This window comes from Oncorhynchus mykiss, chromosome 21 (assembly GCF_013265735.2).
Source record: "Oncorhynchus mykiss isolate Arlee chromosome 21, USDA_OmykA_1.1, whole genome shotgun sequence".
Taxonomy (NCBI): Eukaryota; Metazoa; Chordata; class Actinopteri; order Salmoniformes; family Salmonidae; genus Oncorhynchus; species Oncorhynchus mykiss.
Genome location: NC_048585.1, coordinates 24,132,448 through 24,158,055, shown reverse-complemented (window position 1 = coordinate 24,158,055; position 25,608 = coordinate 24,132,448). Strand labels below are relative to the sequence as shown.

The window sequence follows — 25,608 nt, the reverse complement described above, 5'->3', positions numbered from 1 at the left end:
TATAGCTTCACGTTCGTTTTGTTATTTTGTTAGTTTGTTAGTTTGTTTAGTGTTCTTCGTTTATTAAAAGAAGGATGTATTTTTATCATGCTGCACCTTGGTCTCCTCATTATGATGAATGTGACAATAACTCTTATTCAATATCTGTTACAGGACGTTCAGATTTCCAAATACCGTACTGCTAATATTGCTTCATTTCTTGCTGGCGGAAATACTTTGTGCTAAGAAGTACATTTATTTTACACATAAAATACATCAAAGTAAACATTCCTATAAAATCCCTATGCACACATATAAAACGCAACATGGTCGAGCTATTTAAAAAGAAATAAATGAATGACGTTTTCTGATATTTCTTTCAAAATCTCATAACACTTGCCATTGAGTATCTGTTTGACAGTACAAAAAAAATTCAAATATATTTCATGTACAATTATTAGCTCAATAAGTGGTGTCCTGTGTACATATGGTTACTGTATGGTGTCCATTTTAGGACAGCATCATGTGTCTTATGTCAATTATCACCAGAAAGCACAGCGATCACAGGAAATGTATGCCATCCCAGGAAATGAAAGTACTGTACACATCACTACACTCTTAGAAAAATTGCTTCAGCTGTCCCCATAGGAGAACCCTTTTTGGTTCCAAATATAACCCTTTTTGGTTCCAGGTAGACCTCTTTTGGGTTCCATGTAGACCCATCTGTGGAAAGGGACAATCGAAGAACCCTTAAAATACTGACATCTGAGAGTGTAGTTCTGGAACTAGAACTTGGTTTCTGACTCTGAGACCTGGGGAAAGCAAAGAGATTTAGATTTTATTTTGTCAGCTCATCTTACTGTAATTTTATTTTTATGAATGATTTTTATGAATTACCTGTACCTCCACATGAGTTGCAACATTACGAGAGTTATCATTTTAAAGGGATTGGTGATTATTCATTACAAATTTAGAAAAGACAATGACAAATAGATTTGATGGGTCTCTGTTACTTACATGTACAAATCGGTCCCTGCTACGCAAACTTGACACACCATTGCATTGGTTGCCATGGATAGTGGCTGTTGTTATAACCTGTAAGACAACATGATTCAAAAGAATGAGACAAGTTCCTGTGTATGAAGTGATGTAGGCCAAGATAAGGTTTGGCACCTCTTATCTAGTCTGTAAGGGTGGAAACATCAATAGATACACAGTATTTTTCTACAGGTAAATGTGATACCTTTTCACAGACTTTTGTGTTTTCAGAGTTTACTGGATGTTTGTCCAGGATATGCAGCATGGCATCGTGGAGAGTCAGGAAAAACATGGACGACTTCACCTCGTCGTCAAAGAACATACAGCTGTGCAGTTTCTTCAGGATGTACGCTTTGGACAGAAGAGATAGATATCGTTAGATCAATCACTTCACCTCTATTTGTTTCAGAGTGATTGAAGTCAGTGTTGAAGAGAAAAAGGGAGAAGGAATAGATGGGACAGATGGCTTGTCTTAAACCAGGCTTACCGTCACATGCCACAATGTAGACCTCAACTTCAACCCGAATGAGCTCTTTGAGTGCCTATAGAGCACAACAAAATATCAGTACCCGGCGAGTAGAAATACTCTGGTGAAATATACAATCATCCTCACATTCCCCAGGGTTGTAACGGAAGAGTTTTGTTTCACCGCTTTGAGTCCCTTGAGGGCAGAGATGTCGAGGAAGGAGACGGCTGAGAAGTCCAGGATCAGGCTGTGGACGTCTACTCTGGGGACTTGGATGTTGGCAGGAAGCTCAGAGTTCCAGTTCACCTGGACAGGAAGGTCCTTGAAGTCAGTGGGCTGGTCCAGATCCTCCATGTTGCTCTCATCCTCAGACTCCTCAATGGGACCAGAGCTGGTGAGCAGTAGGCCTTTCTGCACCGGGAGAACCACAACATTACCACAACCTCTTATTGTGAAAACCTGACTACATGTAGAAGGTGATCTTTGGAGGTCCACCCACCACTATGGGATGATGATTAATTTGCTTTTCATATACATGCAACCCCAAGACCATACTGATAAGGCAGGTACGGGGACGACTACCTATAGGTAGGAACTGCAGCGTGTGCATGATGTCTGTTGATTTTGGATTGCTAAAAGTATGTTGTTGCCAGGTGTGAAACTAATGTTTTGGGCTAGACTGATTTATGACATACTTATGGCCATTTGAATGAAACTTTATGATACAGGGGGCTCTTGTAAAGTGTTAACGGGGTAACTTTGTGAGTGGAAGTTATGTTTTAATGTGTTTCTAAGGGCACCACTACTCACAGATGTCATCTGCAGCTCTCCTTTCTTTAGAAGTTTCCTGATCGTCCTCAGGGCTTTGTTTCTCTTCCTCAACACCCTCAAAGGGTTAAAGCCCACCTGAAAACACATCAAAGTCAAGTTGAACCCGAATTAGCAATTGCACACATGAATGTGGGAGTAACTGTTACACATGGGCTTTATTGTGACTGGGACATGTTGTTTACCAGTGCCTTGGCCATCATACAGATCAAGGTTAATCTTATCTTATCTTCTCTGCATGTGCCTAGTGTTTAGTAAGGTGCAAGTCAAACTTTAGTAACACCAATTTGTATGGGCACTATTGCTATACAACCTGGTATACTATATTACCTCATACATTGAGGTCGTATTGACCTTCATCATTTTTATTTGACCATTCTTTAGGACCTCTTTCCATTGGATCAAATCCGATGAGAAAATAAGATGTCTTAATAAGTAGATCCATGAATCATTCATTACCTTATTTGACCATGTCATGGAAATTGTAATGCAAAAAGGCCTACGTGTAAATGTGTTTGGAATAATTCTTCATTTTACACGTCTAATTGTGTATAATTGCTTACGTACAGCTTCCACCAGCTTGCCCCGGAAAAAATCTATATTGGCAAAGAAGATGGGTGACGGTATCCTGAAGATCTTCACACCCTGTGGCTCATAGATCTGGAAAGAGATATATAAACAATAGAACAAGGGTCATGTGTAGACATACCATCGTCACAGTCTTGTAAGATGAAAAGATAATGGTGAGTGTCTTTAGTCCACATTACAGCTTACTCACACTCATGTAATCCTTGCGCTCTTTGTAGATATCTGTTCCTGTGATATTGGCCAGGACACTGCAACGTGGGCTGGAATAGAATGTATGCAGAAATGTCACTATGACATTGTGTTCCAGGGTTGGGGTTCATTCTGAATTGAGTTGTGAATTGGTCTTTAATTCCAATTCAATTATTGAATTTGAATTAAATGTGAATTGGCCACATCCCGCAGGAAGCAGCGTTTTAACGGAATTTGAATTAAAGGAAGTAGAATTGAATTCAATGAAATTCATTGTAATTCAAATGGATCATTTATTCCATACATCATTATGCACATGTTAATTTTGACATGATGCATGGTTATCAATACTTGAAACATTTCATTTTTAAAACTCATCCTCCTAAAAAGAGTATTAAATAATTAACAGTGGTCTGGAAATATTCTAAGATAATTTTGTCATAATTCACTTACACGTTATTAAATATTTAGAAAAATACATTTCCCACAATGCATTAAATCCAACACTCCACAAAGAATGGAACAGCTAAACATTTTAGGGTAAAAAATACAAATAAAACACTGAGTTATAATCCCATTTTTCTTGATGGTATCTGTATTCTTGAGTAAGAGGTGGCAGATTGTTTTGGGCAAAATATTTATCAAAGGAATGAGACTCGTCTGTTTCATGTCTCAGTTGAATTTCTTTGAATTGCTCCGAATTCAATTATACTTCCTTTCATTAAAATTCAATTCAAATTATGCTTCCTGTGAGGTGTGGCCAATTTGAATTTCAATACTTGGGTTGAATTGAATCAAATTCCGAAATGTTGAATTGACCCCAACCCTGGTGTCCACCTCCAAATAACATTGAAAACTGACAAAGAATAAAAACAGACACAAGTTCAACTTTTTTTGAGGTATTTGGAGATTTGTGCCCACACTCACAACTGAGCCCTGAAGACAACGGTGAGCAGCTCGATCCCTAGGCCTACAGCCAGCCCCAGATCCAGCCCCAACAGGATGGAAGCCAGGCAGGTCACCAGCCACACCACCTGGATAAAGACATGGAGGGGAGACAGGACAAAGGGATGCAGGATGGAAGGGATTGGGGGAAATATGAGTTCATTATTACAGTTGGTAAAGACATCACTCCGTGTTTCCATTTTAGGTGTAGTTCAGTGGGAGTGTCTCAGAAGACTCACACAGTCGGGCCGGTCTCTCCTCCACAGGTAAGGGACTTCTCTGATCTGCATCAACATCCCCTTCAGGTTGACTATGACCACTGCCCCCAACACCGACTGTCAACACAGAGGGAAAAGGTCAGGCAATGACATCTTTGATGATCAGTCACAAGAGTTGCACAAGACTTCCATCTAAATTCCAGTGCTCCTATCTACTTCATACAGTGTGATTCAATGCATAATGTTCTAATCTTAGATGTTAAGTCCCCTATATGGGGGACTTTGAGCGGTTCTGGACTGGTTCTGACTGACATTTTGGTGAACGCCTTAGGGTCCAGTGCAATATAATGCCAGAAAGACCCATCTGTCTGCTCTCCGCTTCCGCTCTCTCAGCGGAGCTGACTTGAAGTGTCAGGTTTCAGACCCCACATTTGCATAGGAAGTGACATGTCACATTTTCTGACCTATCCAGACAAAGAATCGATTTAAATGACAGAGCCCATATAAGGTGAAAGTCTAGTGAATCCAACGGTTGTCGTTTCATCTCACTTGAATATTCTCAGCTGGATTTAAGAGCTCTCAACATGAAAACATACTAAATTGTTTCATAGAATTGAAACAAGAACACTTTCTCTTGGTCACAGACAGACAAAATCACTTAGTGCTTAAAGCTGAAGTTGTAGCGAGTCTGCACACATTTGAATGGTGTCCCTGCGCTGCTCAGTGGACTTTTATTAAATAGTGTTATATGAAATTGTGCAAACATTGTATTCCCACTAAGTATGATCATACTTATTTTACAGTTATAAGAAAGGTGAAATCTTATGGTAAGTAGTTTATCATTTGATTGTTACTATATTTAGGAAGCATTTCAGTATTTTCAGGCCCTATTGCCCCACTTTTGTTGAATAAGAAAAACAAATGTGATTTTCAATATTTTCACATTATATTTGTACTGTGTACTTAAGCTTGTGTCCTCAAAAGTGAGTACACCTCAGCAATTTATACAAAAATGTTTTACAGACAGGTGAGTTCCAGAACTTTCTAAAACTATGCAATATTACCAGTTATTGTTTATGGCCTTCTCATGAAAAATAATTACATTTGGGTATGTCTTTTTAGGCAGAAATCAAAATGTTGCCCTATCATTCAACTCCTAAAGCCAATTATATTGTAAATACTGAGTGAGTTTTACCTTTGGGAGTGGCTCCAATAAGAACCCGATAGCCAAGGTGACGACCATCACGATGAGCGCTGACAGTAGACCAGCGATCTGAAATGATGAAATTACACTTTATTTGACTCACATTTAGCTATTCACAAAACAACTACAGATAAGCACTGTTTAAGCAGTGTTTCCCTTTGATATATTTTATATATATATATATATATATATATATATATTATTATCATTATTTATTAACTTGGTGCATTGTAACTCTGAGCCAATTCTATCATTCCTCACTATGTACTGTAGGTCACGAGTCACGACAAACTATTTCACATTCTCTCTCCCATTTGTACAATTCTATCTGGTTTGGACTATGATAAGTTATCAGTTATTATTACAATAAAGATAGGGAGACCCAAATAGGTCAATATTTCATAACGTTTACAGCTACATCTCTTGGATAAAGAACTTGTACAGGAAGGAACTCTAAGTATGGTTGTGTGTCTGTATTCTCAGACAGCCTCTTGGTTTAGTAGTTTACCTGGGTTTTGCCACCTGTACTCTCCTGTACCGCACTCCTGGAGAGAGCTGTGCTTGCTGCAAACGACTTAAAGGCTGCTCCAATTATGTTACTGGCCCCAAAAGCTATCAGCTCCTAGAGAGCAAAACAAGCACAAGTACATGTTCTGGAACTGTTGATATTAGTTCAAGTCTTATGTTGATAGTTTGTATTAGGCTGACACCCCTCATTCACAAGCAACAATAATCACATTTTTCTGTACCACCTCGGCTTCCAACCCCTCCTCCTAATGTTCTGGTTTTGGGACTCACCTGATTTCCGTCTATGATGTAATCATGTTTGACTGAGTAGACCTTGGCGACAGAGAAGGCTACAGCAAAGCCCACTATGGCCATAGGGAACGCCTCAACAGCAGTCTGCCCGAAGATCTGCATGTTCGGGCCCATAGGGGACTCATACCTAACATATTGAGAGGGAGAGATATTGTTAGATTCTTTTCCCATCTATTCTCAGCCATTTTAACATGCAGCAAACATCTTTTTACATGTGCTTACCCCACTGGAATACGGCCGACAACATCAACTTTATAATTCACCCGGAAGTTGAATGCATAGGAAACGCCACAAGCGATGACAGTCTGCCAAAGTCATTACCAAAATCAATGTATCAGTTATTAGCATGACTAATGCAATCTGGTGATAAAACAGTATATTTCAAGAGAATCTGGTTACCTTGTCAACTTTAACACAAAGCTGTGGCACACTGCAGGCCTATAGTACATCAGTACAAGTTCATGTATTTTCCTACAAGTCACCTGATTGTCCTCATCTGCCGTACTGTGAGTCAGTGTGAGAATAAAACATCAATAATGTACATTTCGCAAAAGCTGGCTCCTTGCTACAATGGCATTGTACTTTGGATCAATACACTCTTAGAAAAAAGGGTTCCAAAAGGTTTTTTTGGCTGTTCCCATAGGAGAACCCTTTTTGCTTCCGGGTAGAACCCTTTTTGCTTCCAGGTAGAACTCTTTTGGGTACCATGCAGAACCCTCTATGTAAAAGGTTATACATGGAAATCAAAATGGCTCTACCTGGAAACAAAAAGGGTTCTCCTATGGGAACAGCCGAAGATCCCTTTCAGGTTCTAGATAGCACATTTTATTCTAAGAGTGTACTAAGATAGGAACAAGAGAGTGACTGTTCAGGATAAGAATAGCAATGCTTCCCGATGCTTATCTGTGATAATATGATCTGTACTTTGTGCAAGTGCATACTCACATTCAAATGTATATTAAATCGTGAGACACATCTCCATAAACAGTGCCCGGCATGGCAACACCTTTTTCTTATCTCTTTGAAAAAAAGGTGCTATCTAGAACCTAAAAGGGTTCTTCGGCTGTCCCAGTAGGATAAACCTTTGTAGAACCCTTTTTGGTTCCAGATAAACTCCATTGGGTTATTTTTTCTAAGAATGTAAATTCAATGGTGCCCCGTATGAGGCTTGTTCTCGCCACAATGTTTCCCAATTCTGATCTGTGTATGCTGTCATATACTGTAGACCTGTAGCCCCGGTTGTGATGACATAGTGCACACATTGCCACTCACCATGATAACCTCTATGGGAATTGGAACAGGCAGCTTGGCTTTGTATCTATCGTTGATCTCCTTCACTATGAACACCACCACCATGATCAATATGGACGTCACCAGGTCACACACGTTGGTCTTCTCAATCTGGACAAAGATCTTCTCCAGGGTCTGAGGAAGACGTCAGTTAATATTGATGACAGTAATGAAGAACCAGTTACAGGGTGTGAGAGTTAAGTCAGAGGTCTCTACACCAAGCCATGACTCATGAATTATGGCTTTTTCTGAAATCTTGTGGGCACTTGAGGAAGACCTGTGCTTAACTGTGTAAGATAAGATACAATGAGACAGTTGTTTAGCTTATCAACACTCTTTTATTCCTCAGAGCCTTAGAAACCGATCAGATATGAGGGATAAGATTTGAGGGAGTTAATGAATATATATCTGTCATAGCTAAGCCATTACATATTTGGATATCAGTTGAAAAAAATCAGACTGTTGCATTGAAAGACATTTGACCTCATCCTGTCTCTCTTCCTGGACTCACATAAACGATGGACAGCGGTCCACTGAGTCCCGGCACCACCAGACCCAACACAAACTTCAGCTGGGACACCAGGATGTGGACAGCAGCCGCGGTGGTGAACCCAGACACCAGCGTGTCTGACAGGTACATGACGATGAAGCCTACCTGCAGCAGACCCATGGCCAGCTGGGAGAGAAGCAGAGGACTCATGTTAGAATATGGGAGAATTGTTCATTTTAGATTCAGATTACAGAGAGATACCGTATGAGTAATGTACAGTACATGAGTGATAATGTTGAGGTAATGATGGTGTTTTACCTGCATTATCCCCATGAGGAAGGTGACAGAGGCGGCCACCATTACTCTCTGCTCATCGCTGGTCAGCCCCTCAAACCCAGTGATGTTGACTGGGGGGCCTTCATCAGGCACAAGCCTCGTCACCACTGCACCCACCATGAGGCTCAGAACAGGGAACGCCCCTGGAGTGAGTGGGGTGAGGAAAAAGAGAGAGGAAGTGAAGATGAGGAAGCAGTGGATGGAAATTGGAGAGGTGGGCAGAGAGAGGGCGGTAAGTACAGTAAAAATGTGTGATAGCTTGTGATGGTCAGAGCAAAACACGGTACACGCACACACACACACACACACACACACACACACACACACACACACACACACACACACACACACACACACACACACATGCACAGTACTTACCTACTGAGATATGTCTGGAAGTGCCAAGGAAGAAGTAGACGATCACTGGGAAGAAAGCAGTGAAGAGTCCGTACCATGGAGGGAGGGAGGCCAGCAGGGAGTATGCCAGACCTGTCAATCAAACAAAAACAATGAACAACAATTTACAGCGCATGCTAAATAACTCCACCATTAGTCACTAGAGACTACGACAGCATTCAAGAGTCATCATGATCCAGATGTATCTATTGGCTCTACTGTGTGCCAATGCTAATACTGTGATAACAACGCCTGCTAATAAAGATACGTTAACATCTCTTCTTTCAATAAACACCTATTAATAGGTGTCTAGGATCAGATAATGTATTTTAGGTGATACCACCATCGGACCTGATCACCGTTCTGTAAAACCACAGTTCATCAATATTCTTCAATTTCAATAACAGCCCTCTCTCTCTCTATCAATGCTCAAAGTGTATGTTTTTGTGACGTTAATGAGGAGGTCTACAGTTCTGTATCAAATGATTTCTCAAAAAGTGCTCTAGGAACTGCTTTGATAGATCTGAAGGTGGACACTGGTTGATTGAGGTGGGTTAGAGTGGGTGTTAGCTTCACCTTGTAGAACAGCTACCAGTCCAGTGCTGACCCCAGATACAATATCACTCAGCAACCATTCCTTCAGCTGGTAGATTCTCATCCAACCAATGAAAGGCAGCAGAGAGAGCGCTGCGTTCTTAGCGCGCTTGAGGTCACAACTACAGTTAACACACACACCATTTTTAGTTAGTCTCCACAGGCATGACTTACTAATAGTTGATAACATCTAAGCATCTTGATGCACATATTTTTTAGGCATAGAGTATATAAGATGATAGGGCTGATCTTTAAAAAAGACGTATGCTTTTAAAGAACAGTTACCGTATCTGTAAGCAAACTAAAGACAATCAGGGTGTCTCAGGTAAAATGTCATGTGGGCCCACCCGTCCACACCAAACAAAGACTAAACTCCTACAGTGATTTGAGTCGTGATAACCGACAACTGCAGTTTCATTGTCAAATCAGCAAACAACTTCCGGCAGTATACCTATCGCGGACATTGCCATTGGACACGCTGAATTGCATGAATTATAATCCCAAGCAACCTTGTTACAAGTTGGTACACTGGAATGTGTGTTGTAATAATCGTGACAATGACCAAAGGAGCAGCCGCTCACCGATTTGACACCTCTTAATGCAGTTACATGTCCGACTCTGCCAAAACACCAGCTATGCAAGTGTCTGCTATCGCTGGTTAACTCTTGATCTGATTGAATTTAGGCCGAAGTGTTGCATCCATGCACTGCAGCCCATCATAAGGCTACCTTCAGTGTTACACAAAACAACACAAGCAAAACAACAGAAGAAACTTGATTGGTTCTTACGTGAAATACTGCTTGACATGGTGCCGCACGGTCTTATGGTGCCTGTGGATCTTCTCATGTACGTCTGCGAAGGCGTCCTCTGAGTAGAGTGGCCTGGTGACCATGTACTGCTTCATCTTTACCCTCTTCGTCTTGAGTGGTGCGGCACCTGTTCCTCACAGGGTCTCTGAGACCCATCAATCACATTTTAGTACAGGCTCCTGTCATATCTTTCTCTCCTGCCTTTGAAAGTAACTTGGCACAGACGATCACTGTGGAGCTGCTGCACAACAAAGGTATAGCTACCGTCACACACTAACTACATCAGCCTGTGTCATTAATGTCACAGCTCTGTGCTGTCCAGTGGACCAGCTGCGACTGGCATGGCTGGGCAGGGCCTGTGCTGCCTGTCAGCTTTGACCAGGTTAGAGTGGTCTGGGTTAAATAAGGTTTCTGATACCATTATAATACACAGGAGAACACAGGCAAGGTTGTCCTATATTACAAACAGTTTTTACTAAAGGTAATACAAAATAAAAAACTCTTAAGAAAGTGTTGTCACCAACTGCCATATCCAGATATCAGATGGAAAGATAGATAAATTAAGATACTTTCTATCTTTAATTGTAATAAATGATAAGCAAGGTACTAGAATAATACATAACACTAACTCTTACCTGACTAGTTTATCTGTGTACGCAGCTTCAGTGTATCCAAACTTTTCCTGTCTTTCTCTCTCTTTCTCTCCGCACAGAGGAACACCCTACGATTATCTGGGACCGGGACCCTTGGGAATGTTGCAATTAACATATCCCCTCTACCGGGTTGCTTATCGTTCCTAACTGTAATTATTAACAGCAATTATGATGCAGTCATCACACGCCAGCCCAGCCCTATCCTTGACCATTGTTCTTATGGATAAATGCCCTGGCACAGTGCCTCAACTTTCAATGATTACTGAGTGTGTCTGAGATCCCCACTTATGGGCAGGGTGGGGAGGGCTGGACAGTGGTCGTGGCTGTACACTGGAGATCAGTGGACGTTTCGTGGTAGAGGTTCAGGTTAGGGTTGAGGTTAAACATGGATGAATATGATGAGGGGTAGCAGTACTACTATACAATAATAACCCGCTCTCAACTTTCAAACTGGCTAATGCTGTGAGACTCATTGCAGCGACACAGAAGGGATATTGCTGTTCATCTGGGGTTGTGGTGTCAGTGCAGGGGGATGTCTTGTTATACGTAACAGTAGGTCTTACATGAATCCTATCAAAAGTATACATCTGAAGAAATTCAAGAATAAACAATGTAAAAATATAATAGTAGTTGTTTTGTTCTGTTATGACCCAATTTCATCATACCTATAGTACATGCTGACCCCTTGTCATACAAAGTCCTACAGCATACCTATTTACAGCCTATCTACACCATATATATATATATACACCATATATATACACCATAAATCAGGGGTCCTTAATTACATTTAGACGCAGGACAATTTATTCTTGAGTGAATGGTCGGGGGGCTGGAACGTAGTCGTAAATAATTTGTACACTGCAAATTTACCCAAAGAAGCACAAACAGATAAAGTATTTGACAAAAACAGAATCATTTCAAACCTTGATTGCATTGGGATACGATCACAAATGCCTCTCTATTTATGTGTGGGCATACTTGGGAACAGATTTCCTAACCACAGGCGGGCTGAATATGGCACCAGATCAAACTGAATTTTCCCTCTCTATGAAAACATATTACCTTGACCCAGATGTTGTTGTGTGACCAGTTGATAAGCTACAGGTATCTCTGCTTTATGTTATCATCAGAGTTTTATTACAGTAAAATAGTACATGTTTTTGATGGCTTTCAAAGCTGCATTCCAGTCAAGCGAAAATAGCATGTCTGTGGGAATGACCTCATAGGTGTGTGTGTGCATGTGTGTGTACAATATGTTTATGTGTGTGTATTGGAAGGTTACTTTATTCTCTGTTTTTATTGTATATTTATTACTTACAGTACCCGAAGAAACATAATTGGGGTGTATGTTTCGCAGGTTGACGTTTAATATCATGAACCTTGCACAGGAGGCAGAACTGAGCGATTTCCTTTAGATGGGCCAGCTGCAAAGTCAAAATTGTCTATATTGTAAAAATCCACAAAAACAAAAATTTACATTTTGGTCTTAATTTAAGGTTACGGTTAGGCGTTACTGTTAGTAGTGTGTTTAAGGTTAGGGTTAAGGTTAAGGTTAGGTTTCAATTCTGATTTTATGATTTTGTGACTGTGCCAGCTAGTGACCACCAGTGCCCCCAGAACTAGATTCATGACAAAAAAAATGCTAACCTGCATCTATTCTGACCTTCTCATGTTTACATTTTAAAAAAAAATCAAGATAGCGTTTCCTAAATCAAAAGAAGCACATCCTCATATTAACATTATTAATTGTTACTGCCTCGTCATGCAATTTTGTTCTGTTTGTTATAGACCGGGCCTTTGTTCTCCAAGACTTTGACATGTGTGTTGTCAGATTTGGAATGGCTGATAAAGGCTGGATTGCTCCGTTAACGACTCCAAGGACAAATAGTTTCCACTGATTCCCTACTCCTGCCCTTTCCACTCAGAAAGGCAGATTACAGAAAAGATAAGTCTCTCACAGAGCAAGGTGAGCTGAGTGACTTCGTTGTGACCTATTTTGACAGTGATATGATTGAGGTTTGTGAAGAATTACTAATATAACTGTTTAATAACTGTTTGTGATGGTCTGTTTGCATTTTAGGTTTTTGTGTGTAGGTTTTTGTAAGTAAGTAAGTCATTTAAAAGTACAATTATTGTTGATTCGTCATATGTGAATACAATTGACTTCTGGGAAGTTTTAAGTTCCTCGGCATACACATCACGGACAAACTGAAATGGTCCACCCACACAGACAGCGTGGTGAAGAAGAAGCAACAGCGCCTCTTCAACCTCAGGAGGCTGAAGAAATGTGGCTTGTCTCCGAAAACACTCACAAACTTTTACAGATGCACAATCGAGAGCATCCTGTCGGGCTGTATCCCCGCCTGGTACGGCAACTGCTCTGCCCACAACCGCTAGGCTCTCCAGAGGGTAGTGCGGTCTGCACAAACCATCACCGGGGGCAAACTACCTGCCCTCCAGGACACCTACACCACCCAATGTCACAGGAAGGCCAAAAAGATCATCAAGGACAACAACCACCTGAGCCACTGCCTGTTCACCCCGCTATCATCCAGAAGGCGAGGTCAGTACAGGCGCATCAAAGCTGGGACCGAGAGATGGAAAAACAGCTTCTATCTCAAGGCCATCAAACTGTTAAACAGCCATCACTAACATTGAGTGGCTGCTGCCAACATACTGACTCAACTCTAGCCACTTTAATAATAATTGGATGTAATAAATGTATCACTAGTCACTGTAAACAATGCCACTTGATTTAATGTTTACATTACCTACATTACTCATCTCATATGAATATACTGTACTCTATACCATCTACTGCATCTTGCCTATGCCGCACGGCCATCGCTCATCCATATATTTATATTTATATTTATATTCATATATTTATATTTATATTCATTTATTTATATTTATCATTCATATATTTATATTCATATATTTATATTTATATTTATATTCATATATTTATATTTATATATTTATATTTATATTTATATTCATATATTTATATTTATATTTATATTCATATATTTATATTCATATACTTATATTTATATTCATATATTTATATTTATATTCATATTTATATTTATATTTATATTCATATATTTATATTCATATATTTATATTTATATTCATATATTTATATTTATATTCATATATTTATATTTATATTTATATATTTATATTTATATTTATATTCATATATTTATATTTATATTTATATTCATATATTTATATTTATCATTCATATATTTATATTCATATATTTATATTTATATTTATATTCATATATTTATATTTATATATTTATATTTATATTTATATTTATATATTTATATTTATATTTATATTCATATATTTATATTTATATTTATATTCATATATTTATATTCATATACTTATATTTATATTCATATATTTATATTTATATTCATATTTATATTTATATTTATATTCATATATTTATATTCATATATTTATATTTATATTCATATATTTATATTTATATTCATATATTTATATTTATATTTATATATTTATATTTATATTTATATTCATATATTTATATTTATATTTATATTCATATATTTATATTTATATTTATAGTCATATATTTATATTTATATTCATATATTTATATTTATATTTATATTCATATATTCATATATTTATATTCATATATTTATATTTATATTTATATTCATATATTTATATTCATATATTTATATTCATATATTTATATTTATATTTATATTTATATTTATATTCATATATTTATATTCATATATTTATATTTATATTCATATATTTATATTCATATTCATATATTTATATTTATATTCATATATTTATATTTATATTTATATTCATATATTTATATTCATATATTTATATTCATCTATTTATTTTCATATATTTATATTTATATTCATATATTTATATTCATATATTTATATTTATATTTATATATTTATATTTATATTCATATATTTATATTTATATTTATATTTATATATTTATATTTATATTTATATATTTATATTTATATTCATATATTTATATTTATATCCATATATTTATATAATATGAACATATTCTTATTCATCCCTTTACACTTGTGTGTATAAGGTAGTTGTTGTGAAATTGTTAGGTTACTTGCTGGATATTACTGCACTGTTGGAACTAGAAGCACAAGCATTTCGCTACACTCGCATTAACATATGCTAACCATGTGTATGTGACCAATACAATTTCATTTGGATTTGAGCTTGGCATGGCCTAGCTCATATATAATAATAACTATAGAACAACCAATAAACAGTACGGTAGTCTTCAGCAGAGAGAACTGAGAACCTTTTACAATGTGATGATAAACATTTATGCTTGGGAGAGAATCTCAGCGAAAAAACGATGTATGTCAGGTTGTCCCCAGGAACAGGTTCCACATGGGAGAATCCTAGCAACTAAAGCACCGACTAGAATGTGCTATCTACTTTTACGGGTGTTTTTACAACGTAGACTATAAACCCAAGTAATAAATATCTACAGTCACAACCACCGGTGGAGATTAGAACACAAAGTTTACAGATGCTGTCAAATATTAATTACTGATAATATAATTATAATTTTCATCATGATGCCATGAAAGCAGATCAGGTGATGGATGCTCTAAGCCCCATTGATACCCGGCACTGACATGAGTCCTTTGTTCTGATCTTGTCTACATTCTGATTGTGCCCATATTTCCAGAAATGTGTCTGTTATCTGTCCACTGGGTCTGCATTATGACCACATTTTCTAGTCCCTTCCCTTCCTTTACGTAAATGATTTCACAGCTATTCTTTCAGAAATGTTATTCATTTATTTATTGTTGGACACATATTGATGTAATCAGCCAATGGTGCCACCTGTCAATGATTTTATAGGGCGGAAATAATGATGATATAAATTGTTTCTCTTCCCAGAGCTGTCTACACTTGTAAGATACCCAGACACAATGTGTGTCTGACTGCCAGAGGTGGACAGGATGACATGATCACAATCAGATCACAATGTGTGTCTGACTACCAGAGGTGGACAGGATGACATGATCACAATCAGATCACAATGTGTGTCTGACTGCCAGAGGTGGACAGGATGACATGATCACAATCAGATCACAATGTGTGTCTGACTACCAGAGGTGGACAGGATGACATGATCACAATCAGATCACAATGTGTGTCTGACTACCAGAGGTGGACAGGATGACATGATCACAATCAGATCACAATGTGTGTCTGACTGCCAGAGGTGGACAGGATGACATGATCACAATCAGATCACAATGTGTGTCTGACTGCCAGAGGTGGACAGGATGACATGATCACAATCAGATCACAATGTGTGTCTGACTACCAGAGGTGGACAGGATGACATGATCACAATCAGATCACAATGTGTGTCTGACTGCCAGAGGTGGACAGGATGACATGATCACAATCAGATCACAATGTGTGTCTGACTGCCAGAGGTGGACAGGATGACATGATCACAATCAGATCACAATGTGTGTCTGACTACCAGAGGTGGACAGGATGACATGATCACAATCAGATCACAATGTGTGTCTGACTACCAGAGGTGGACAGGATGACATGATCACAATCAGATCACAATGTGTGTCTGACTGCCAGAGGTGGACAGGATGACATGATCACAATCAGATCACAATGTGTGTCTGACTACCAGAGGTGGACAGGATGACATGATCACAATCAGATCACAATGTGTGTCTGACTACCAGAGGTGGACAGGATGACATGATCACAATCAGATCACAATGTGTGTCTGACTGCCAGAGGTGGACAGGATGACATGATCACAATCAGATCACAATGTGTGTCTGACTGCCAGAGGTGGACAGGATGACATGATCACAATCAGATCACAATGTGTGTCTGACTACCAGAGGTGGACAGGATGACATGATCACAATCAGATCACAATGTGTGTCTGACTACCAGAGGTGGACAGGATGATATGATCACAATCAGATCACAATGTGTGTCTGACTACCAGAGGTGGACAGGATGACATGATCACAATCAGATCACAATATGTCTTTTGATTTTCTACATCTGTCTCAAAAATGTGGGCACAAACAGAACGTGGACAAGATCAGGACAAAGGACCCAAGCTAGAACCAGGTATAAATGATCGTTTCACAATCATTAAGAATGGAGCAACCTGTACGTACTGAAACAGTAACCTGCTTATAGATAGAACACCTTGATCTGAATAGATGCAGCAGTCAAATAGTGAGGTAGTTGCTCACTGAAATAGGCTGAATCTGAAAAAAAGGTGTGTGTGAGTCTTACAGTAGTGACTATGTTAGAGACTGAACGGGAAGCAATACTTATTTTTAAAGCTTGCTTTACACTACTCACCCCACGGTACAAGTTCTTGCCTCTCCCATCTAGTAAGACTGTACTTCCAAGTTATAAAATGAAATATAACTCTTAAAAAAAAGTGTTGAATATATCTTATTTGACGTACATAGAACGTTGTGTTCAGACTCACCCAGCCACTGTAGTCCAACATGTTGAAGAATGAATGCCGAGTGTGTGTGTGTGTGTGTGTGTGTGTGTGTGTGTGTGTGTGTGTGTGTGTGTGTGTGTGTGTGTGTGTGTGTGTGTGTGTGTGTGTGTGTGTGTGTAAAGGGAATGTGTACATACGGTGATAAATGCCTTTACACAATTCCCACAATTAGTAACACAACACTATCCAGCTTACTTCACAGTAACCCACACAGGAACATCAGGGGAACGCTAGGGCCGTAGTCTGCACAGACAACTCCTACCTCGCACATGGCCAGAGGCAGATAAGGATATTTTGATTAACTGGGAAAGGAAATATGACACTAAATGTAATATTCCACAAAGCTTTAATTGTACAATCAAATCCAGAAATATGACAAAAATCTCTTCAAAGTCAGCAGTAATGCTTGCAGTCCATATTTAGACATGATTAAAAGAAAAACAACTTTACAATTCTGCTCTTGGTATTGCTAGTACACATTTTTTACAACAGTCTGCCTTTTATTGTAGAGTTGATGGCATAGAACGCAACATTGCCTCATTCATCTCTTAATGGCCTTAATAAAAAGCAACCAACCAAACCCTTTAAACCAGAGAGGAAGAGGAAATGCGAAAGGTTTTACTCTGCCCAAAATCTGTCCACAAAAATAAGCCAACAAAGTGAGGAATTTTTGTATCAAATTTGGTCAACAAAAAATGGAATTGATCATTTGCTATGGGAGGCTTATTTGATCGAATAGAAGTTTCATGATGCTCAGAATGCAAGTTACTCAAAAACAACTTTATATCGGAGTTGTGCCAGTTGTCAGAGATGGATAGACACATGGATATAACTCATTTTAGCATGGACATTGCCATTGAGGGCTTTCACCGTTTTACACTAATCAACTGGGTGGGGATTCCTATGAGTTGGGTTGCCTGGCTACCTAAACTCCTTGCTCCAGCCAAACGCTTACTCCACGCCCGCAGATGTTATTTTCTTCTCTGCAATGAGTCTGGATCTAAGTAACTCCTCGACAATTTCTAGAATGGAAATCCGTTTTAGACCATCTGATTGGTCCCAAAAAACGATGGGTTGGCCCAGAGCCAGAACACACGTGGGTAAAGCGGTGTTTGAACATTCGTTATTGGCTTTGATACTCCTCTTGCTTAGAGATGATCTAATCGCTGAGGACTTGTTTTGTAAAACACCCCTCATTTTGACATCACCGCAAACAACTTCAATGATGGCAGTCTCAGACTGAAGTATGTAGCAAATGATAGAGCAATGGAACAATTTAGTTTGAGTCATCAGGCAATGAGTTTAAACTTTAAAATGGAGATAGCTTCAATGGCGCTGCACATGCTGGTACAGACATTATGATTGCGCCGATACAAAGATGAGTCCTCTATCTATCTCTATGGCCTGTTGTTCACACATGTATCTACCCTCTCATTGGCTAGAATGGTCTCACCTGATCTCGCCACCTTCCGCCTGCCTTCCATCTTTGAGGACATGTATTTCCATTGTTAGAGCAGTCACTCTAATATCTTGTCAATATAATAGACAGTCATTATTTACACACACTTCAACTCTTCCTGTATGATATCACTTCCTGTGCAGTGGATGGGTCTAGGAGAAAAAGGATTTGAGAGGTAGTACCACTCGTTTCTCTTGTTAACTAAGTAGGCCACAAATAAAACAGAAGTGTCTCTCCTTCCGTCTTCCAGGTTCAGCCGAGGTCCTCTGATGTCCCTTCCGCCCCATGGGAGTGCTCATCTCGGGAGGGAGGAAACTGAGTGTTTATAACGCAGATCAACTGCGACTGCGCGGATGAGCAGGACTTCTGTATTTATGCATTTGTTCTTCCGAAAGCCCTCGACACAAACAATAGTCCTGTTGTCAAAATGCGCCCAAGGAAAATGACATGCCTAACTCCTGTTGTACTTCATCCCTGTTGACATTATTTACACTTGTAAAAGAGAAGGGCATTGACATAGCAGAGCGTTTACAATAATCTAAATATATACATCTAAAAGAGTTTATTATTCATTGATATAATTAAGACACTTTACGATTGTTAAAGAGAGATATCAATGATTGGCTGCCTCAAATCACCCTCTTAGTCCACTCCAACGTTACACTCAGTTGGCTAAGTGTAGCTTCCCCTGAGTTTGAGCTGTAGTCTGGGGAAAATCCATCGTCAGTGTCCCCTGATTTGACCGTGGTCCCTTATGGAAAGTAACTTATACTGGTTGATCCTCCGTTCACAGAGAACACAGATACAGGGTCAGCTCTTCTGCGTTTCTGTGTTAATTGGAGAGTCCATGGATTGCCTATGGATGAGAGACTTGGATGAATAAGGGACAAAATTATGGCTGTCAAACATTCTGATGCGATTGACAATAAAAGAGAATGGAGTGATGAATAGTTCTCACTCTATGCTAGTTGTCATAGGTCTCAATCAGGTCCTCTTCCTCAGTGAAAGGTGGTGGCTCCTTGCAGTCCTGCCTTAGAGAAAGCTTGCAAAGACAAGATAGCAAGGTAAATACAGTTTTAGTCAGTTGTTTGAGCATCAATTAAAATCAGAGAATAAACCACAGATTTCCTGGTCCCTCGCCCCCTCAACCATGGCATCCTGCATGCTCCCATTGGCTGTCTCCAGTTTGATGAAGAGGATGGCATTGTGGACAGAGAGAAAGAGGAGATCTCGTATGACCTCCAAGTCGAAGAAGGCCAATGCTTCCATTTTCCATACAATTTCATCTGGAGTGTTAGATGCCAGTTAGAGAGACCAATAACAACAGCAAAGAACCCAATGCAGAAGGCAGGGGCTGTCCAGTGCTGAAACAGACTGGCACAGACACCACCAGTTATCAGAATGTAAACCTCCAAGCAGGCCAACAAAACACAACCATTATTATGACATGGACATTTTGATAGTACAATCTGCTTTTAGTTCATTCTAATCCACTTGGCAGAATTGAACAAACATTTTACAGCAGAATATTTTGTAAGAAAGTAATAGCACTGTCCCAATAACACTGCTTACTATGCTCAAGACTTTAAATAGTGACATATACTGTATTTTTTCATCCCAAACCGTACCGTCACAGCCTGCGATGTAGACATTGACTCCAATGCGTAGGAACTCGTCAATGACTTGTAGAGGACAGAGGGGGATAGATTAGTGTGACACCATGCCATTTATCTCACAGGGTTAAGCTCTGATATCACTAAACACACAAACCCTCTAAACACACAAGCACATTCCTGTGCCCTGAGATTGCTACAGTAAACAAAACAGCCACAAGGCATTATTTTAAGTACACTGCTCAAAAAAATAAAGGGAACACTAACATAACACATCCTAGATCTGAATGAATGAAATATTCTTATGAAATACTTTTTTCTTTACATAGTTGAATGTGCTGACAACAAAATCACACAAAAATTATCAATGGAAATCAAATTTATCAACCCATGGAGGCCTGGATTTGGAGTCATACTCAAAATTAAAGTGGAAAACCACACTACAGGCTGATCCACTTTTGATGTAATGTCCTTAAAACAAGTCACAATGAGGCTCAGTAGTGTGTGTGGCCTCCACGTGCCTGTATGACCTCCCTACAATGCCTGGGCATGCTCTTGATGAGGTGGCAGATGGTCTCCTGAGGGATCTCCTCCCAGACCTGGACTAAAGCATCCGCCAACTCCTGGACAGTCTGTGGTGGATGGAGCGAGACATGATGTCCCAGATGTGCTCAATTGGATTCAGGTCTGGGGAACGGGCGGGCCAGTCCATAGCATCAATGCCTTCCTCTTGCAGGAACTGCTGACACACTCCAGCCACATGAGGTCTAGCATTGTCTTGCATTAGGAGGAACCCAGGGCCAACCGCACTAGTATATGGTCTCACAAGGGGTCTGAGGATCTCATCTCGGTACCTAATGGCAGTCAGGCTACCTCTGGCGGGCACATGGAGCGCTGTGCAGCCCCCCAAAGAAATGCCACCCCACACCATGACTGACCCACCGCCAAACCGGTCATGCTGGAGGATGTTGCAGGCAGCAGAACATTCTCCACGGCGTCTCCAGACTCTGTCACATGTGCTCAGTGTGAACCTGCTTTCATCTGTGAAGAGCACAGGGCGCCAGTGGTGCCAATCTTGGTGTTCTCTGGCAAATGCCAAACGTCCTGCACGGTGTTGGGCTGTAAGCACAACCCCCACCTGTGGACGTCGGGCCCTCATACCACCCTCATGGAGTCTGTTTCTGACCATTTGAGCAGACACATGCACATTTGTGGCCTGCTGGAGGTCATTTTGCAGGGCTCTGGCAGTGCTCCTCCTGCTCCTCCTTCCACAAAGGCGGAGGTAGCGGTCCTGCTGCTGGGTTGTTGCCCTCCTACGGCCTCCTCCACGTCTCCTGATGTACTGGCCTGTCTCCTGGTAGCGCCTCCATGCTCTGGACACTACGCTGACAGACACAGCAAACCTTCTTGCCACAGCTCGCATTGATGTGCCATCCTGGATGACCTGAGCCACTTGTGTGGGTTGTAGACTCCGTCTCATGCTACCACTAGAGTGAAAGCACCGCCAGCATTCAAAAGTGACCAAAACATTAGCCAGGAAGCATAGGAACTGAGAAGTGGTCTGTGGTAACCACCTGCAGAACCATTCCTTTATTGGGGTTGTCTTGCTAATTGCCTATAATTTCCACCTGTTGTCTATTCCATTTGCACAACAGCATGTGAAATGTATTGTCAATCAGTGTTGCTTCCTAAGTGGACAGTTTGATTTCACAGAAGTGTGATTGACTTGGAGTTACATTGTGTTGTTTAAGTGTTCCCTTTATTTTTTTGAGCAGTGTAGTATTCTGAGGCTGTTGAACCGGGGAGGACCACCCTCCTCAGTGAATTTCATAAAAATGTTAGCATTTTTACATAAAACTACACTAAATATATTCACATGTCACCAAATAATTGATTAAAACACACTGTTTTGCACACTGATGTCCACAAGCGAAGGGAAAAGGTGAGAGAAAGAGAGCGTGTAGATGCGAAAAGGAATTATACAACTGGCAAAATGATCATGCTGTTTGTATGTGACTGCTATGAAAGTGAACTGTTTTTGCGTGTGATCAGGGCTGTATTCATTCCACCCATTCTGTTGAAAAAAACGTGTCGTAAACGGAAGCAAACGTAACGAAAGAGGGATAAACATACCTACATTTGTCCAAAAGAATATCTAATTTGCAACTGTTTGACTAATGATTACACCCTAAATCAGCTAGATGCATGCAAGATTTTGCGATGCAGTATTGAATGTGTCATTGTCTGTCACCTTGATTATTCTCATTTTTCTCTCGATCAGTGTTGTAAACTGTCCTGATGGGTATAGGTAAACGTTTTGTATCATGTAGTAGCCTAAACCTATCGCTGTTACATTGAGCTGGGTGAATGGAATATGAATGACAATCATCCAATATGCTGTGATAGTAATAAGGCCATGTTCATAAAAAAAAAAATCATCCTCCCTCATCTTCAACGTCATCGACCTCCATTGAACCATACAGAGGGTATTTGTTCCTTTAGTTGTGTCATTTGTGCATTGTCATGAGCTGGGGCACTGTGTATAAGCTGTGACATGATGCCTCGTCATACAGTAGATCACTAGTTCAAATTATGTCAGAAAGATGACTCACTATAACACTGTAGTAAGGGATCTTTTGTCTTTGAATGAACTGTAGTCTGTTAAATCTATTCTATAGAATATCATATGGATGGTACCAGTAGTAGAGTCCGCCCCACCTGTCTGAGGGACTTGACGGCCACCACGTCTAGGAAGGACACGGCTGAATAGTCCAACCAGGCTTTGGAGCTGGACCTTAGGTACCGACACCCTGACTGGCAGCTCCATGGCCCAATCCACATGGACCTCCACCTGCCCGGGCTCCCGCCCACTGTCCCGCTCGCTCTCGAAACCCTTGTTGTCGACACCCAGGGAAACCTCGGATACCACCTCCCCGGTCTGGGGGAACGGAGGTTCAACCAATCAAGTCAAATGTAGCTCCACAACCAATCATAAAATCCTAACTGGTTACCAGGTACTGGAGCTCACATTACAGAGCAAAACTAAATGAGTGTAAAGGATTGAAAGGAGACTGAAGATGGAAATTCCCTGTTTCAAAAGATTCTGAGCCGAACAGATGAATGTTATCAATAAATCAGACTGTATCGTACCTCTGTCGCCCTCAGTTTCCCTTTCTTTATGAGTTTTTGAATCTTCTTGAGGGCCTTATTCCTCTTCTTGAACACTCTGACAGAGTCAAACCCCACCTGCATGTCAAAGGTCAAACGCACAACAAACTTTCATCTTGCCTGCTTGTAGAATGATAAGGCCTATCCCCAATCTATACAATGCCAAGGGGAAATACAACGAGTTCAATCACCGTGGCTCTCAATCGCTCTTTGAAGTAGTCAATGTTGGCAAAGTAGATGGGAGCCTTGCACTTAAAAATCTTCATTCCGGGAACTTCTGTAATCTGAGGAAGGCCTAATTATTGCATTTACTTCTGGCATCCATTTCTGGTATATATTAATTAGAGTTCAAACATGTCAGATGTCTTACATTCTTGTAGTCTTTCATGCTCCTGTATATGTTTGTGCCGGGTATGTTTCCAAGTGTAGAGCATGCAGGACTATTTTTTATATAAATAACATATATTTTTCTTAATGCCATCCTAATCATTTCTATTTTGTAGACAGACAATATAAATAATGACCGTTTAAACTAGGACACATCAAGCATATGAATCCTATAATGTCTTTGCAGTTATTTTGAATGCTCATTTGCTTTACGTTATACATCAGTGGGTTTGGGAAAGTCGATATTTCTAATGACACGAGCTGAAGACTTCAAAGCCATCCTAATAGCCTTTGATTACAGAAGAGGCCTGCTCAGTGTTACTCAGTCTTGCCGACTGACGTTTATAGACTCTTATCCACGCAGCGGTGAAGAGCATGTGGTCAAACACGCAAGCCAGGGAAATCTTTTGATCTTCTGATTCAGGGTTAATGGATTTACAATACAGGGTAGATACTGTAGTGTACATAACAATATCTACATCAAAATATGACATCTAATCTAGGCCTTCCCAGAACGCATCTAGTAATGTATGTGATTGGTACTATGTAGTGTGTTACGTGCTATAGGTGTTATGTGTCACTCACAACTGTGTCCTGACCAACACAGTTCCCATCTCAAACAGCAGGCCAGCCAGCAGTCCCACGTCCAGTCCCGACACCACAGAAGCCAGGCAGGTCGCCAAGTTTCAGTTTTAACTTATGATGAGATCCAGCAGAGAAAGTCCTAGTTCAATTGTTACATTGAAGTGAAATACAGTGGATTGGGTGACATCAACACACTGCGGTATCTTTACTGCCAGTGATTACATAAAGTTATTCCATGTACACCAAGTTGATCATGCTTTTATGTCATCTACAGTACTTCAGGGGATTGAATGTGGACGGCGCTCTACAGTGTTACTCACACAGTCTGCGCTGTTCTGTCTCCACAGTGTGGGCACCTCTGTCACCTGCATGAACATTCCCTTCAGGTTGGCGATGACAATGGCTGCCAGCACTGACTGTGGGACCAATACAGAGCTGTATCAGTTGTGTTAGTCTACACCAATCCCATTTCACACTCTGCATGATCCCTTTCCTAACCTTCTGCAGGGGTTCCAAGAGGTGCCCCAGAGCCAGGATCACAATCATTACCATCACAGCTGATATTATACCAGCCATCTGTAGGAGTAGTACACACGTTTGTAACGGCACCAGTGATTGTGTGTGTGTGTGTGTGTTTTTCTTGCCTATAAGTACTGTATAGTGTACGTGACTCTTGCCGCCGGTGATCTCCTGTACAGCGGTGCGGGACAGTGCAGTGCTTGCCACAAAGCTGGAGAAGCAGCCACAGAACACAAAGCTGAACCCGAACGCTATCAGCACCTAGGAAACTGAGGGAGAGAGCCTGGTCAATCTACTGCAAATGACACATGGAGCATCACACACACGTTACAGCTGAGAAACCAGTGTCAATCTGCAAATGTTTAAGACGATTCTCGTTGGTGGAAGGAGAGGAGGACCAAAATGCAGCGTGGTAAGTTATTCGTCATATTTTAATTGAAAAACTGT

At 40.1% G+C, this 25,608-nt stretch overlaps 1 protein-coding gene across 1 annotated transcript; it reads right to left on the bottom strand.

Annotated features, from left to right (window-relative positions):
* Nucleotides 1–215: 215 nt before the first annotated feature.
* LOC110500093 (chloride anion exchanger) lies at nucleotides 216–11,013 on the bottom strand. Its single transcript, XM_021577256.2, has 21 exons — nucleotides 10,825–11,013; nucleotides 10,169–10,334; nucleotides 9,363–9,502; nucleotides 8,769–8,879; nucleotides 8,373–8,533; nucleotides 8,076–8,240; nucleotides 7,547–7,699; nucleotides 6,497–6,579; nucleotides 6,254–6,401; nucleotides 5,964–6,077; nucleotides 5,447–5,524; nucleotides 4,273–4,368; nucleotides 4,016–4,122; nucleotides 3,090–3,159; nucleotides 2,879–2,971; nucleotides 2,294–2,389; nucleotides 1,667–1,894; nucleotides 1,505–1,559; nucleotides 1,223–1,368; nucleotides 997–1,074; nucleotides 216–791 (listed from the first exon to the last, which is right to left on the bottom strand). The coding sequence occupies exons 2-21, from the start codon at nucleotides 10,282–10,284 to the stop codon at nucleotides 765–767; spliced, it is 2,265 nt and encodes a 754-aa protein (XP_021432931.2). The 5' UTR covers nucleotides 10,285–10,334; nucleotides 10,825–11,013; the 3' UTR covers nucleotides 216–764.
* Nucleotides 11,014–25,608: the final 14,595 nt, after the last annotated feature.